A 17,480-nucleotide genomic window follows, 5' to 3' on the forward strand; every position below is an offset into this window, starting at 1 on the left:
TCCTTCCCCTTGCATGTGGGCTGGACACACAGATTCGTGAAGGGATACTTCTGAGATGAGGTTACAAACAGACTGTAGCCCCGTATTGGATCTCCCTTTGAGAGGAGGCTCCTGCCACATTGGGGGCTTCCCTACAGGGAGGCCATGTGGGAAGGAACTGATGTCCTTGGCCCACAGCCAGTGAGAACAGAAGGCATGCCACAGGATAAGCTTGGGAGAGCATCCTCTCCTAGCTGAGCCTTGTTTATGACAGCCTCTTTGTGAGAGACCCTGAGCCTGAGGCACACAGCCAAACTGCACCCAGATTCCTGGCCCTCAGGAATTGTGAAATAATAAAAGCTTGTTGTCTGAAGCTGCTAAGTTCTATAGTGATTTTTTACACAGCAGTAGACAACTAATACAAGCAAGGGATGGCGCAAGTATTTATCAAATGACGTACCTTGCAAACAGAAAGTTTAATGATCTTATAAAAGATGTAGGTCTGATTGCCAGATGGTGCTACACCTCCACACCAAAAGGTCTGATTTCTTAAAAAAGGACTAGGCCTAATGACATTATATGAAAACTTACTTCAGGGGCACCTGGGTGGCTCAGTCGTTGGGCGTCTGCCTTCGGCTCAGGTCATGGTCCCAGGGTCCTGGGATCGAGCCCCGCATCGGGCTCCCTTCTCTGCGGAGAGCCTGCTTCTCCCTCTCCCACTCCCCCTGCTTGTGTTCCCTCTCTCGCTGTGTCTCTCTGTCAAATAAATAAAATCTTAAAAAAAACCGAAAACTTACTTCATTACAAACTGTAGGGGAAAAGAATAAATTCATTAGGGGGGGACACAATGTAACTAGTTATATCTCATATTGTGGAGACTAACTCACCTGACAGCAGAGCTGAAGGACAAATGGAAGTCTGAGCTCAAGAAACAGTGAGAGTGGGGAAAGGGGCAGAGGGATAAGGAGAGAGAGGGAGAGAAGCTGACTCCTCGCTGAATGCAGAGCCTGACTGGGCTACATCCATGACCCTGAGATCATGACCTGAGTCAAAATCAAGAGTCGGATGCTAACTGACTGAGCCACCCAGGCGCCCCTATGATGGTCTTTAAAATGATCTTGGTGATGGGGCGCCTGGGTGGCTCAGATGGTTAAGTGTCTGCCTTCGGCTCAGGTCATGATCCCAGGGTCCTGGGATCGAGCCCCACATCGGGCTCCTGGCTCAGTGGGGAGTCTGCTTCTCCCTCTCCCTCTGCTTCTCCCACTGCTCATGCTCTCTCTCTATATATATCTCTGTGTCTCAAATGAATAAATAAAAAAAAAAAATTAAAAAAAAAAATAAATAAATAAAATGATCTTGGTGGAACCTCCAGATTTGTCAAAGGATTATGAGACCACTAATTAGTACCTGAAACAAAAAGACAAAGCTGAATGTGTTGCTTACTATATAGTTTGCTGAGGTTGCCATAACAAAGTACAACAGACTAAGAGCCTTCACCAGCAAAATCAAGGTGTTGGCAGAGTTGGTTTCTTCAGAGGTCTCTTTCCATGGGCTTGTTGGTAGTTGTTTCCTCCCTCTGTGTTCACGTGTGAATGTCCTCATCTCCCCTTCTTTTTTTTTTTAAAAGATTTAATTAATTTATTTATTTGGGGGGAGGGGCAGAGGGAGAGGGAGAGAGAGCATCTCAAGCAGACTCTACACTGAGTGTGGAGCTCAACTCAGAGCTCAATCTCACAACTCCGAGATCATGACCCGAACCAAAATCAAGAATCGGATGCTTAACCAACTGAGCCACCCAGGTGCCTCCCCAAACAAAAATGTGTTAAACCATGTTTTTTATAATAAGTGCTAGTCATCAAAATAATTGAAATAATTAAATTATTGGGCATGTTGAATTATTCTATTGATTGGCATGTATTGTTTGCATAAGTAATGAAATAAAGACATATAATTAGCATATTATTACATATCTATTCCATAGAATTTATTTATGTTGACTTTATTTCTACAAAATCTTAATGATGTTTCAATGCTTGTGTTAGTTCCTAGGGTTGCTGTCACAAATTACCACCAACTGGGGGGCTTAAAACAACAGAAATTTATTCACTCACAGTTTTGGAGACCCAAAGTCTGAAGTCAAGGAGTTGGCAGGACTATTCTTCCTCTGAAGACTCTAGCAGAGGGGAGCCTGGGTGGCTCAGTCGTTAAGCATCTGTCTTCGGCTCAGGTCATGATCCCAGGGTCCTGGGATCGAGCCCCGCATCAGGCTCCCTGCTCAGCGGGAAGCCTGCTTCTCCCTCTCCCACCCCCTCTGCTTGTGTTCCCTCTCTTGCTGTGTCTCTCTCTGTCAAAAAATGAATAAAATCTTTTTATTTTTATTTATTTGACACACAGAGAGAGACAGAGAGACAGCGAGAGAGGGACAACAAGAGAGGGAACACAAGCAGGGGGAGTGGGAGAGAGAGAAGCAGGCTTCCCGCGGAGCAGGGAGCCCGATGCGGGGCTCGATCCCAGGACCCTGGGATCATGACCTGAGCCGAAGGCAGACACTTAACAGACTGAGCCACCCAGGCGCCCCGGATAAAATCTTTTTAAAAAAAAGACTCTAGTGGAGAGAGAATCCATTCTTTCCTCTTCCTTTTCCTGGTCCTACTAACATCAATAAACTAAAAATTAAAAATATATAATGTAATTTTTCCCAAGTATATAAAGTTTGAATGTATTTTCATCAAAAATGTAAATTTAGGTAAATGTTAAGTTTCATGTTTTCTATTTTTTTCTTCTAAAACATCTAAAATTACTAAAATTAAAAGCAAAATATAAACTATAATCAATGACTCTCAAAGCTTTAAATCAATGCTGGTTAAAGAAAGCTAAACTCGGGACACCTGGGTGGCTGAGTTGCTTAAGCATCTGCCTTTGGCTCAGGTCATGATCCCAGGGTCCTGGGATCAAGTCCCACATCAGGGTCCTTGCTCAGTGCGGAGCCTGGTTCTCCCTCTACCTGCTGCTCCCCCTGCTTGTGCTCTCTTTCTCTCTCTCTGACAAATAAATAAAATCTTTTTTAAAAAATAAAGAAAGCTAAACTTTTAAAATATTTAAAATATTTAATCCAATCTTTTACACAAAAAAATTCAACAGTTCTAGTATTTGATGTCATCTAATGGCTAATGTGAAGAATTGATAGTATATTACATCTCATTTGAATGGTACATCTGAGTTGTTTAAAATTGTGAAATGTTTTCTAGGCACTGTCCATATCTGTAGTAAATAAAATTTATTTCATTAATACCTCCAGAACCAAAAACAGAACACAAATAGTAAACGAATGAGCATCACTACTGAGAAAGGGCACTTAAGTATGCAAGAATCCGTTGCATTCATGCCAAGAGGGGAATTTAACAATTGTCATTTCTCTTACCTATGAGCTTCTGCAACTCAAATCCTCCCTGTATTTTTAATTCATCAGGACATAGATAATATGTTGAGATGCCTTTTCTCTAGAGTCTAAACAGCCTAAATCAAGAGGACAGCTGTTCAAGGTCACCCTGTGTCCTTGGATCTTGAATGAGAGGAACCCTCATGTATTCTTTTATTTATTTTGTGTGTTTGTGATATATGGGTCCCTTTAGAGCTTCATTCCCAGGGCATGAGGCCCCCTTATGTGATTCTAAGCATCCAGAAGTGTTCTAGAATCGAGGGAGGGATGGCACTCTCTAAATAGGGCTGGTTGGATCAAGCCCGGGTTGTGTGGGTCAGAGAGGCACTGTTTCTGTATCTACATTTATGTCTCCTTCGTACCCATACTGCATCTAGTGCAGTCTTGTTGAAACCTTATAGTTTTTTCACCTGAATGAAGACCTATCGAGGAAAAGGTCTTATTTTGCTTTGTGGGACAAACAACACACCCTTCAGGGGAAGTGTGCTAGTGGTTAGAGTCAAAATCTAGGAGCCCCAAGGACAAAGTAAAGCCTAGGGGGACACCATGGGGCTGCCTGGCTTCAGTCCCCACTTACCAGGGCAGTTTTCAAAGAAGGAAACCTTTGCAGGATCTGCTTGCTTCTCACCAAGGAGGTTAGTTGTCTTATTCTGTTCCACTTGACTTACATTCTTACCAACATTCCTACCTCAACCACATACAACCTTTCTTTCCTCTGTTTCTCCAGTCTTTGCTGTTAGGGATTTTCAGCATCTGTACTTTGGCTCCGGGGTTGTTTCCAGTATGTTCGCTAGGGAAGTTATTTTACTGATTTACCTACTTGCTTGGACCTGCATACGTCACATACTTCTCACCCATCTTTACTCACCAGATGTAGAGAGCATGGAGCTTTAAGGGTTAGACTAGGTTCAAATCCTAGTGTAATCTTAGGCAAGGTACCTACTTCTCAGTTTCCTTACTTGACAAATTAGCTTAATAATATTTGCCTTAAAGAGTTATTGTAGGGGTGCCTGGGTGGCTCGGTCAGTTAGACATCTGCCTTTGGCTCAGGTCATGATCCTGGAGTCCTGGGATCAAGCCCTGTGTTGGGGGCCCCCCTCAGCGGGGAGTCTGTTTCTCCCTCTGCCCCCACTCCCCCTGCTTCCCACGCTCCTCTTGCTCATGCTCTCTCTTTCACTCTCTCTCTCTCTCTCTCAAATAAAGATCTAAAGAAAAAAAAGTTATTGTAAGAGTTAAGTGAGATATCCATTTAACCATGTTTAACACCATACCTGCTTTATCTTATATCCTCAATCCATGTTAATTTATTTGTGGCAGGGCAAAGGCCCAGCTAACTCTCTTGAGGGTTAGTGGTGTTTGTGGGCCTTTGTTCTGAGAGGCACAGTGCTTGGGAAGAGCAGAGGACCAGCCGTGGGAAGGAAGAAAGAACTGTGTGTCAGGTGAAGGCTTTTGAATATTAGTCTTGGGAGATCAGATTTTATGTTTTATACAACAGACAATTTTTTTAAAAAGGTGTTATTGAGGTATAACTGACAGAGAAAAAAGTGCACATATAGGGTTCCTGGGTGGCTCAGTCGTTAAGCGTCTGCCTTTGGCTCAGGTCATGATCTCAGGGTCCTGGGATCGAGCCCCGCATGGGCTCCCTGCTCCACGGGAAGACTGCTTCTCCCTCTCCCACTCCCCCTGCTTGTGTTCTCTCTCTCACTGTCTCTCTCTGTCAAATAAATAAATAAATAAAATCTTTAAAAAAAAAAGAAAAAAGTGCACATATTTTAATTGAACAGTTTTTTTCATACATATATTCCCATGAAACCATTAGCAGAATCAGATAGAGAACATCTCTGTTCACTCCCCAAAAGTGTCCCTCCTATTCCTCCCTGCTTTCCTCTACATTTCTCCATCCCCCAGCAATCACTGATCTGCTTTCTGTCATTAGAAATTACTTTGCATTTTCTAGGTTTATATAAATGGACTGGTATGTTCTCTGTTTTTCTGGCTTATTTCACTCAGCATAATTACTTTGGTATTTGTGTATATTATATGTATTTATAGTTTATTCATTTTTATAGTTGAACACTATTCCATTGTATGAATATATCAAAATTTGTTTATTCGTTCATCTGTGCATGGATATTTGGGTCGTATCCAGTTTTTGGCTATACTAAAAATGCTGCTACAAACATTTAAAAATTATTATTATTAAACATGAGATTTGTTAATGAATATGAAAAAGGTCTGAAGGGTCATGAAATGCTCATTACAATCCTGCCTCCTTTTTCTACTTAGAAAGATATGAGATAGGATTAGTTCAAACGCATAAATGTATCAAACCTGAAGCTACTTGGAGAAAGATGTCATTTACAGTACAGTTTAAGGTTCTAGAGTAAACATGGTAGGTTGAATATATGCTGTCTCTCCTTCAAAACTCACTAAATTTATGGTAAAGAAAAAAAATTAAGACATAACCCACAGGGAAAGAGAAGATGAGATGAGATGCCGTGTTTGGGAGCTAGTAACTGATGTAGATGACCAGAGAAAGCCCAGTCCTAAAAATGCCATGGGAAAAGCTAAGGCAAACTTGTATCTAGACTGAAGAATCCCTGAACAACTCAGCAACTGGGAGCATGAGATACCCCTGGCACTGAAGGTTATGGGGGGGGAAGAGGAAGGGCTGCAATGAGGACTCCTGCACAGCTGAGTCAGTCAGTAGGAACCCCTGCCCACCCCTTCCCTTCCACTCCCCTTGCCATGGTCTCTACAGGGTCTGATATTCAGACTGGGTCTTGAATGCTGAGACTCCTGGCTTTCTTGCTCTGCTTGGCTCTGGAACTCTGGCAACCAGACCCTCACTTATCCAGGTAGGAAATTTAAAAAGTCTCTGAGAAATCTGACCAGCTCAAGAAAAAAGACTTAATAGATGGTTCATCTACCCCTGACATCAGGGTTCCCAGCAGACTGTCCAGCCAAGCCACTCCTAAAGTAGACATATCCTACTCACCAGCTCAGTATCCACTCCATGTTTTTTAAAAAATATTTTTTTAAAAGATTTTTATTTATTTATTTATTTTTTAAAAGATTTTATTTTATTTATTTGAGAGAGAGAGAGTGAAAGAGAGAGCACAAGACGGGGTAGGGTCAGAGGGAGAAGCAGACTCCCCACCGAGCAGGGAGCCTGATGTGGGACTCGAGCCCCGGACTCCGGGATCATGACCCGAGCCGAAGGCAGCCGCCCAACGAACTGAGCCACCCAGGCGCCCTAAAAGATTTTATTTATTTGACAGAGAGAGACAGTGAGAGAGGGAACATAAACAGGGGGAGTGGGAGAGGGAGAAGCAGGCTTCCCTCGGAGCAGGGAGCCTGATGTGGGGTTCGATCCCAGGACCCTGAGATCATGTCCTAGCAGAAGGCAGATGCTTAACGACTTAGCCACCCAGGTGCCCCTATTTATCTGAGAGAGAGAGCGAGAGAGAGAGATCACAAGCAGGGGGGAGGGGTAGAGGGAGAAGCAGGCTCCCCGCTGAGCAGGGAGCCCAATACAGGACTAGATCCCAAGACCCTGGGATCATGACCTGAACCAAAGGCAGACACTTAACCGACTGAGCCATCCAGGTGCCCCATCCACTCCATTTTTTTGTTTGTTTTTGTTTTTTTCATTTGAGACCATATATTTTTCTCCCACATTTTTATTCTAGAGTCCATTTGCCTGAAGAGAGATGAATATACTTACTATTATTGTCAAGCATATCTCACTTAAACAAACCTTGAATTATAGAGAAAGCACCAAGTTCACTGTGTGGGACAAGTGAGGAACCTGGTTGAGCGGCCAGTGTGTTTCTGCTTTAATAGCTCTAACAACTGTCAAATGGTTTAGACAGTGCTGGATTTTGTGCTTAAAAAAACCAAAAGGACACACTGATTAAATATCATTTCCTGCACAAATAGCGTTTAATTACTTCTCAATAAGAAGACATTCTAGGGCATCTGCTCTTCTCCACTCAACCCAGGTCTGGCTTCCTTTGGCTTCGGCTGGCAGAGGCTGAGCACCATTCCCTCCACAGCCTACGGAGGAGGAAAGTGAATTGAGAATTTAGTTCCCTTCGTGGAGCCGGCACTGGGCTAGGCTCTTTCAGAGATCGCTTGCCTTTGATTTCTCCAAGAATGTGGCGTGGTCAGGGTTACCCTGGCTAGTGCATGGCATTCTCACAGTCCAGGCTTCAGGCCCACTGGGGCAGAGTCCCGCCCCGCTGAGGTCTGGCTCTCTGAGCCTCGGTTTTGGCCTAGGAGCCTGGCTATAAAGAAAGGACGTGCGAATGAGGCCCCAGCTCCGTGCTCAGCGGCAGCCACGCAGGGGTGACAGGTTTCTGGACTCAGCCTATCCTCCACAAGCTTCCATGCCCCAGCCGGGGGGCCACAGGTCCCACTCAGTCATGATTTATGTAGTGGTAGCGTCAAAACCAGATACTTTCCTTACACTTTAAAAAAAAGTTATTTATTTCTTCTATTTAGTTAGTCATGTATGTGTGTAATCTCAACACCCAACCTGGGACTTGAACTCACTTCCCGGAGATCGAGTCGCATGCTTCTCTGACGGAGCCAGCCAGGAGCCCCAAAACTTTCCTTACAGTTTAATACATTCTAAGAAAAAAGACCTATTCGCTGCAGAGGTGGTTCTTGTGCTGGTCGACTCCACTTCAGGCGGCCTCGAACTTCCTGGAATGGTACCCGAACGTTGGTAGCAAGGGCCCACATGCATTTTGCGTGAAGGACCTTGGTTAGGTAGTCAGGAGGGTTCTGATCCAAAAATGTTGAGGAACCCAAGCGGTAGACCATGCCTATTACCTCTTGGCAGGACGAGACCCGGGCTTCCAGCTGCATTTTAATCCCAATCCTCAGTGGGTGGTGCAAGACGACCCCACCCCCTCATGTCGTCTACAGCTCTTGGCAACGCCCCTTTAGGGCGGGGCTGAAATCGACCGCGCCCTCCAAGCCGCCCGTACACTCCCCGGGCGGGGCATCTCTACTGGGCATGCTCAGTACTAAGGTCTTGAGTAGGTCTCCTAGGCGGAAACCAGAGCCGAGTGTGTGTTTTTCCCAGGGTGTCCCGCGCTGCTGTCATGGCCGCGTCCAAGTGACGATGTCTGCACATGGACTTCTAGGTCTGTGGGTGGTATTCACAGGATCTGTTGCCACTAGGTTTCGGCATCTTTGGACCCTCTTTCTTTCACTTTCTTTTGTTGACTCCGTGTGACCCTCGTAGAACCCCTTTTGGCTGCAGCGATGTCCAGGGTGATGTGGATACCGGAGCTGGCAGTTTTGAGGGGCTTCCCCACTGAGGCTGAGCGGCAGCAATGGAAGCAGGAGGGAGTCGCCGGTTCAGGTGAGAAAGGCGGACCTTCCAGGAACGGAGGCCAGCGTGTGGACTGTGAGCGGAGAGTGGTGCCGGCTGGGTTCTCATTCCTCCTTGGTTTTTTTTGTTTGTTTTTTCTGCCGAAATCTAGCTGATCCCTTAAGACTTTGGATTGTTGCATCCTTGATGTGGTGGGGGTCCTCTGGGCTCAGTGCTTGTCTTGATCCCAACCTTCTCACCGCCTAGGCTCAGTGGTAACAACGATGGCGATGTCAGCTACTTTTCTAAGTCCTTGACATTTATTGTCATTTAATCCTTATAATAGACATTTAAGATAGATATTACGTTTAATACCATTTTGCAGGTGAAGACGTTTAAAGCCCGATTGTTTAAGTAATTTATTCCAGGCCCCACAGTTGGTAAGCATAAAAGCTGAAACGAGGCAGCAAAGATACAATTCTTATGAACAGTACACATTTACCGGAGAGAGGTGTTAACAGCATATTTACTAGTGATAAATGTGAGATAAAGGCACATCTGGTTGTGAGATTTAGGCTGGACCCGGAAGAAAAATAACAATTTAGAACACTAGTGTGCGGGTGTGTGTGTTTGTGTGTTTGTGTGTGTGTGTGTATATGCAATAGGTGCTTCAGGAGAGGTAGTTTTTGAAGTCTGGTGATCTGGATCGCTTCTTGGCCTTTTGGCTAAGATCAGGTGAAGTCTGGTGATCTGGAAAAGTTTCATGGAAGAAGTCAGACGTGAGCAGAATTTTGATTAAAGGGTAAGATGTGGAGAAGAGCTCAGCAGGAGAAATCACAAGTGTAAAAGTGGAGGCAGGAATGTGCATGGGATATTCGGGGAACAGTGAGAGAACCAGCTGTTCCTCAGGGAGTATGGTGGGGATACGAGAAGCCAGATTATGAAAGGCCTTAGACCCCTGATTGTGGAAACTTCTTTTGTCAGTAGGAATCTTTTGAATTCCCAGAAGGGTGATAATATTTACTAATGAGAAATATTATTCCTGTGTCTAACTTCTACCTTGCTGCTCATTGTATGGATGAGCTGCTAATTGTAGAAGAAGTGATGTTCATAGAATAATGGGAATTTGCTCAGTGCTTTGTGATTAATGTATAGTAAGCATTCTAAGGATACACATTTTTTCATATTAAAATGTAAAATGGTAGATTTACCTAATAGTGTTACCCTTTACAGTATGAAAAAAATTGGTCTTTTGAATTATTGGACTAATTTTTTATATTGCAGAGAGTGGATCTTTCTTACAATTGCTGCTTGAAGGGAATTATGAGGCCATATTCTTAAATTCATTGACTCAAAATATTTTTAACTCAACAACTATGACTGAAGAAAAGATGGACAGTTACCTGGAGAAGCAGATAGTAACATTCCTGGATTACTCAACAGATTTGGACACAACTGAAAGGTAGAATTTTATTTGAAATTTTCATAGAGAAACAGACTGAATACATTTAATAGTGCTTTGCCAGCCTAAGATAGTGGTTTTAGTCGTCGGAAAACTTGGCCTCTCCAGTATGGCAGCCCCTAGTCATATGTGGTTGTTGAGCACTTGAAATAGTGCAACTGAGGGACAGAATTTTAAATTTCATTTAATTGTAATTAAATTAAAAGAGCCCTATGTGGGGCGCCTGGGTGGCTCAGTCGTTAAGCGTCTGCCTTCGGCTCAGGTCATGATCCCAGGGTTGTGGGATCGAGCCCTGCATTGGGCTCCCTGCTCAGTGGGAAGCCTGCTTCTCCCTCTCCCACTCCCCCTGCTTGTGTTCCCTCTCTCTCTGTGTCTCTCTCTGTCAAATAAATAAAATCTTAAAATAAATAAATAAAAGAGCCCTATGTGGCTCATGGTTATAATATTGGACATTGAGACATAAATTGTTTAGGTTTCAGAAATTTTGTTTTGTAGTACTTGGATGATCTCTATAAATGTTGGTTAATATTTTATATTTTTCTTGGTAAAACTGAAATGAAATTGGTTGTGGTTATACAGTGGTTCATATTTGTTTTTTTATTCTTATATGCAGACAACAGCTGATATTCCTAATTGGTGTAAGCAGTTTGCAACTTTTTGTTCAGAGTAACTGGACGGGGCCTCTCGTTGATTTACAACCTCAGGATTTTTTGCCATCTATTTTATTCCAGCAATTCAGTGAGGTATGCTTCTTGGAAATGTCATATATAGTTATTATTGTGGTTTTTTTTTTTCTTTCTTTAGGAACTGGTCTTTATAAACTGGAGTTAATAGTAGGTAGGAAAAAATATGACTTTATATATAGCTTGTACAAAGTGTACTGAGGATCCTTGGTCATCGATCAGATTTTCAAGTATTTCTAGAAGGTCCACTGTCAGGAATGGAATTAGAGAGAAGTGTTACTAATCTGATGGTAGAGGGGCTCCTGGCTGGCTCAGTTGGTGGAGTGTGCAACTCTTGATTTCGGGGTTGTGAGCCTGAGCCCCACGTTGGCCATAGAGCTTACTTTTTTTTTTTTTAAGATTTTATTTATTTATTTCGAGAGAGAGAGAGAGAGTACAAGCAGGGGGAGTGGCAGGCAGAGGGGGTGGCAGGCAGAGGGAGAAGCAGATTCCCCACTGAGCAAGGAGCCCAGTGTGGGACTCGATTCCAGAACGCCAGGATCACCACCCCAGCCAAGGCAGATGCTTAACCGACTGAGCCACCCAGGTGCCCCAGCATAGAGCTTACTTAAAAAAAATAAATAAAATAGGGGCACCTGGGTGGCTCAGTCGGTTGAGAGTCCAACTCTTGGTTTCGGCTCAGGTCCTGTTCTCAGGGTCATGAGATCAAGCCCAGTGTTGGGTTCTTTGCTGGGCATGGAGCCTGCTTGAGATTCTCTCCCTCTCCCTCTGCCCCGCCCCTGCTCACATGCTCTTTCTCTCTCAAATAGATAAATCTTTAAAAAGAAATAAATAGATAAAATATATTTAAAACAATCTGATGGTGGGGTGGAAAAAGAAGTAGAAAAGCAGCCATAAACTGACAGCCACAGTAATTAGCTCTGTACACATCAGTGTGGTGAGTCACTGTATCATGTTGCAGTAGAATAATTGAAATTCATAATCCTGGCTCTGAATCATTATCGAAAGGTTAAAAGATCTTCTGTATCTTATGCCTAAGAAGGGAATTGAATCTGCACTTTACAGAGGTTTTCATCCAAAGTGATTAAAGTACTAAAGTAAAGTAAAGTAAAAGTAAAAAATGTCACTTAAAGAGAAATGCTTCAGTTGTCTAGAAATTTGCTTATATGGAACATCTCACTCCCTCTGTTATTGTGGATGAAACAGTTTCTGCCTCTTCAGCCCTGTAGTGTAGGTTAAAAATTCACCAAATAGTCAAAGTCATAGTGTTTGTTGAGCACAGATATGTGGGGCAAGTGCTTAATTCACATGTTCTATCAGTTTGAGGATCCCAGAGACGAGAAGATGGAAGCTCTGGTGGTGAAGGAACCTTGTCAGAGGTCTTACAGCTGGGCGATTGGAAGCCACATTTCCTGGGCCCAAACCCAGCCCTCTTTCAGCTCTGCCAGTGGAGGAGCATCTGTAAAGTCAGGGGACAGTTCAAGGCAGTACAGAAGTAGGTTACGTGAGAGATCTGGACTGTTAAGATTATTGCAGTTAACCAAGAGATGTGGGGAATGGGAATTTTGTCAGACAGTTTAGCTGGGAGTGGACCGTGAGGTGAACTGAAGGGTGCTGAGGAAACGGACAGGTGGAGAGGAGCAGGAAAGTCTGTCTGGATGCAGTCACGGGAGCGGAAGTTCCGAGTGGGGAAGAGCGCGGTGGGAGCAGGAGGTTTTGAGCCTACTGGAGCAGCATTGAAAGGTCACACTTCATGGGATTCAGGCTAGATTGTGGGAAACTTTGAGACCTTGGTTTTTTTTTTTTTTATTAGAACTACCTCATAGATTCAAAAAAAGCATGTGAAGTGTATGCAGTTTAAATAATAAAACCACTTTGCTCCTCCCACACAGCTTGAGAGAGAACATTAGCAGCATTGTAGAACAGAGTTTCCCGACCGCTGTTCCCCAGATGTGGAGCCTCTTTGCCTGTGTGGGGTCTGGGCTGGAGGGGGGAGAGCCTTGGAACTGGTCGGCAGCATTTGCTAGTTCCCTGCTTTGCACCACTAATCATAGCATCTCTGCGTGTGCTGTGACTTGGAAAGGGTTGGAAATACTGCCTTAGAAGGTCCCCTGTGTGTGCTTCCTGATGGTGTCCCCGGCCCTCCTCTCCCATGAGCCAGTCCCATGAATTTTGTGTTAATCATTCCACTGCTTTTCTTCATAGTTTCAGCACCTCTGTAACTCTAGAAAACGTATTGTTTAGTTTTGCCAGTTTTTGAACTTTTATAAAATGAAACAAACTGTATGCATTCTTCTGTGACTTGCTTTGTTCAGTGGTATATTTTTGAAATGATACCATTATTCATTTTTAGTGTTGTATAGTATTCCAATTGTATGACTATACTAGAACGTGTATGTCTCTTCTACTCTTGATGGCGATATGGTATGTTTCCTTTTTTTTCCCCCCAATGTATTACATACAGTGCTATTAGGAACACATCTTCTGGAAATCATTTGCAAGAATTTCAAAGCACAGCATACTGAAAAAGCAGAGGAGGCTGTTTTTACTGGCCCTCGGGCTGTAGGTGACACCCTGAGGGCTGAGAGGATGATCTTCCCAGAGTTGGGGAGCTCTGCTGTGGTATATATATATCCGTGAGTGGAGTTGCTGTGCCCTAGAGTATATACATGTTCAACTCTTCTTGGTAATGTCAGGTTGTTTTTTTGTTTTTTTGTTTTTTAAGATTTTATTTATCTATTTGTCAGAGAGAGACAGAGCGGACAAGCAGGGGGAGTGGCAGGCAGAGGGAGAAGCAGACTCCCCACTGAGCAGGGAACCCGACTTGGGGCTCGATCCCAGGACCCTGAGATCGTGACCTGAGCCGAAGGCAGACGCTTAACCGACTGAGCCACCCAGGCGTCCCTGTCAGGTTGTTTTTAAAAGGAATATTCAATGTATACTCTTTACCCGCAGTCTGAGAATTTGGAAGGTAGGAGGAGTTGAAATTTTTAAACACGTCAGTATTTTCTAATTGTCATTTTCCTGCGCTGATTCATGTTTCTTAGTTCTTGTGAAGCATAAATATTTGTGAATATACTTTATGGTCATGGAGTATGGTGACCAAAGCCAAATTCATTTTCCCTGCCTTTAATTTATGGCCTTGTCATTTTAACACTGACATCTGATGCTAACTGGTCTCAGAGGAATAGCACTGAAGGTCCATGTCTGAGCAGTATTGGTCACCTCTCGCACAGAAAGGTTGATCTTAGTAATCTGGTTGTATAGTAATCTGGCTTCCAGATGTTGAAATTTTTTTCACTATTATGGTGATAAATACTTATATTTTTACATGTCATATGCTGTCTTGACTGAGGAATTGTTCCTAAGAGTTGTAACCTTTGCTTTGTCTGTTTTTTTTTTTTTTTAAATACAAGCAGTCCTCTTTAAAAACAGACCATTTCCCCAAACCTCTGGAAACACATTTAGAACTCAGTTGGAATATCAGTGTTATATCTTGGGGGTAGGCAGAGGCTGATTTACTTAAGCAGAAGATAGAAAAGCATTTCATTTTTTCATGATGATGCAAGGTAGCACTGGGAAGAGAAATGTATGTATTTGGCTATTCATACATTCACGCATTTATTTATTGTCTTGTTAATACCATCTCCAGAGAATTCTGTCAGGGTGGCCTGCATTTGTGGGTCCCCAGGGGCATTTATAAGGTTATGATTCTGTTCAGTGCCAATTGCTGTGTAATAGATTGATGCCATTGTTTCAAAGCTGAATTAACTGGAAAATATGTTACTCCAAGATCTATAAAGATTAATATTTTGTTAAATTAGGTCATCTTGGCTTATATATTTTTTTCAGGTCAAAGGACTGGATGCAGTTGTTCTGAATCTGCTTGTTCTAGATGGTGAATCAGTCTACAGCCTGACCTCAAAGCCTATCCTGCTCTTATTAGCGCGAGTTATTCTAGTGAATGTGAGACATAAACTGACAGCTATTCAGGTAAGGAGAGAAAAGAAGGCAGTTGGTTCATACCCAGGGATGACTTGTGCTGAGTAGCATCAGACTTCAGGTGTGATGCTGACAGTGTTTTGGTGTGTTTTCTAAGTCTTCTTTAGGTATTTCACTTTAAAACCTGATGGAAATAAACAAAAACATCCTCCGTTTCTGAGATTCATCTAATACAAAACGATACTATATTGAGCCCCTTTTAAAGGATTATATAGATCGTATGTATGTTCAGTACTCTTACTGTGGATCTTAGTGGATCTTAATTACTGTTTCCTGGCTCACATCCTACCTTGGTTCATTATTCGGGTTGGATTTAGTAGAGCATTTGTGGAATGTCTGTTACATCATTTCTTAAAGATTATTCATTTATTTAGAGAGAGAAAGTGTGTGCGTGCGCGCACACATTTGAGCAGGGGGAGGGGCAGAGGGAGAGGGAGAGAGAATCTCAAGCAGACTCCCCTCTGAGTGTGGAGCTCACTATGGGGCTTGATCTCAGGATGCTGAGATCATGACCTGAGCAGAAATCAAGAGTCTGACCCTTAACAGACTGAACCACCCAGGTGCCCCTGTTACATTGTTTCTTTATAAGTAAAGAATTACATACTTTGCACATGTCACAAAATATTCTTTTGTGTTTTTTTCAGTGGTTTAAAATGTACAAACTGGGGGCATCTTGGTGGCTCATTCGGTTAAGCATCTGTCTTCAGCTCAAGTCATGATCCCAGAGTCCTGGGATTGAGCCCCGCATCGGGCTCCTTGCTCAGTGGGGAGTCTGCTTCTTCCTCTCGCTCTGCTCCTCTCCCTGCTCGTGTTCTCTCTCTCTCACTCTCCCTCTCAAATAAATAAAATCTTTTATTATTTATTTATTTTAGTTTTTTTTAAAGATTTTATTTATTTATTTGACAGAGAGAGACAGCGGGAGAGGGAACACAAGCAGGGGGAGTGGGAGAGGGAGAAGCAGGCTTCCCACGGAGCAGGGAGCCCGATGCAGGGCTCGATCCCAGGGCCCTGGGACCATGACCTGAGCCGAAGGTAGATGCTTAACCGACTGAGCCACCCAGGCGCCCCCAAATAAATAAAATCTTTTTAAAAAATGTACAAACTATTGGTTCTTGTACTGTACAAAAACAGGGGGAGGGGGGTTGGATTTGGCCTGCAGATTATAGCTAGCTGACTCCCGTTCTGATTGTGGCAACTTGACCCATGTTACCAGAAATAATAAATCTAAATTTTATATGAAACCTCCCAATTTCTCAGTATTGGCTGAAAAATTTTGAGAAACACAGTTTTCAATTGTCGGAATGTAGACTTGGTCTCTACTGTGTAAGGGCTTATTTTCCCAAGTATTTCAGTTTAGACAAAGAAGAGGTAAGAAGGCAAGTTTTGCCTCTTTCGCTGTCATGAAAGCCAGAGGAATTGGAATTGGTTTTACTAGAAGGGTTTCAATATGTCAGAGTAGACATAAGGCCTTATCTTTGATTTTTTAGCCATGTTAGCTTGAATTAAAACATTTTTCCAGAGTTGACCTGAGTGAAATGCTCTCTTACAGAATGACTAGTACTTGGCTCTAAAGCAAGTACCACCAAGGCATAGGGCTGCCAAGTGGCATTTTCTTTCTATGAGACTAGAGTCATTAATGAGTGAGTGAGACAGTTTTAAATTTTGTTGGTGGAAAACTTTCATCAGCAATTATGTTAAGCATTATTTTTTAAAGATTTTATTTATTTATTTTAGAGATAGAGTGCACTGGAGCAGGGCGGAGGGAGAGGGACAAGCAAGCTGTGCTCTGGGCACAGAGCCCAAGGCAGGGCTCGATCCTGCGACCCTGATATCATGACCTGAGCCGAAATCAAAAGTCGGACACTTAACCGACTGAGCCACCCAGGCGCTCTGTTAAGCATTTTTTTAAAAAAAGATATATGTAGTGTCAACTTAGGAGAACCAGTAGGTATGTGAACTGCTGGTTGTGGATGTCATATGGTAGGGTTGGAGAGACAAGGTACTTGAATTGCTTGGCGGATACTAAACAACTTCTCACCTGGGCTTACAACACTGTTTTCTTTTACACGTCACCACGCAAAGATCACTTTGTGTTGAAGTCTTGCCTTTCAGTGAAATCACGAAAGTTCTTTTTTCTTTGGATCTTTAATATGTCATTTTCTAAATAATGATATAAAAATGACTTCTTTGATAAGTGAGGATAAAATGAAAGAACTGTCCTCTACCTATCCAAGTTAACTTTAACCTTTTTAAGTTAGCTTTGAATAGGCTTACTTGTGAACAATGTATCAAGTTGTTCATTATGATATTTTTGTGGAACTGTAAAAGAAGGTGATTTCCCCCCAATCCTTTAATCTGTGGTATATAGATTAGTATTAGTAAGATGTAAATGTTGAGTAAAAAGAGTCTTGGCTTTGAAATCAGACCAGAGTTTGTCTGGCTCAGCCGCTTAATAGCTGTGTGACGTTTGTTATGCTAGTTAATTTCTTTGGAATATCAGTTTCCTTATTTATAATTATTTTAAAAATGGAGGGCGCCTAGCTGGCTCATTTGGTAGATTATGCGACTCTGGATCTCGGGGTTGTGAGT

The 17,480-nt window shown here is 42.9% G+C and overlaps 1 protein-coding gene across 3 annotated transcripts in view; it reads left to right on the forward strand.

Annotated features, from left to right (window-relative positions):
• The first annotated feature begins 8,465 nt into the window (after positions 1 to 8,465).
• TTC27 (tetratricopeptide repeat domain 27) overlaps positions 8,466 to 17,480 on the forward strand; it is a 169,502-nt gene continuing 160,487 nt past the window's right edge. For all 3 annotated transcript variants that reach the window (XM_036119108.2, XM_036119110.2, XM_078056160.1), the window contains exons 1-4: positions 8,466 to 8,795; positions 10,029 to 10,206; positions 10,820 to 10,949; positions 14,742 to 14,882. In XM_036119108.2, the coding sequence (XP_035975001.2) occupies positions 8,696 to 8,795; positions 10,029 to 10,206; positions 10,820 to 10,949; positions 14,742 to 14,882 (549 nt within the window). In that variant the 5' untranslated portion in view covers positions 8,466 to 8,695. The remainder of the gene's footprint in view (positions 8,796 to 10,028; positions 10,207 to 10,819; positions 10,950 to 14,741; positions 14,883 to 17,480) is intronic.

Source organism: Halichoerus grypus, chromosome 10 (genome assembly GCF_964656455.1).
Source record: "Halichoerus grypus chromosome 10, mHalGry1.hap1.1, whole genome shotgun sequence".
Lineage (NCBI taxonomy): Eukaryota > Metazoa > Chordata > Mammalia > Carnivora > Phocidae > Halichoerus > Halichoerus grypus.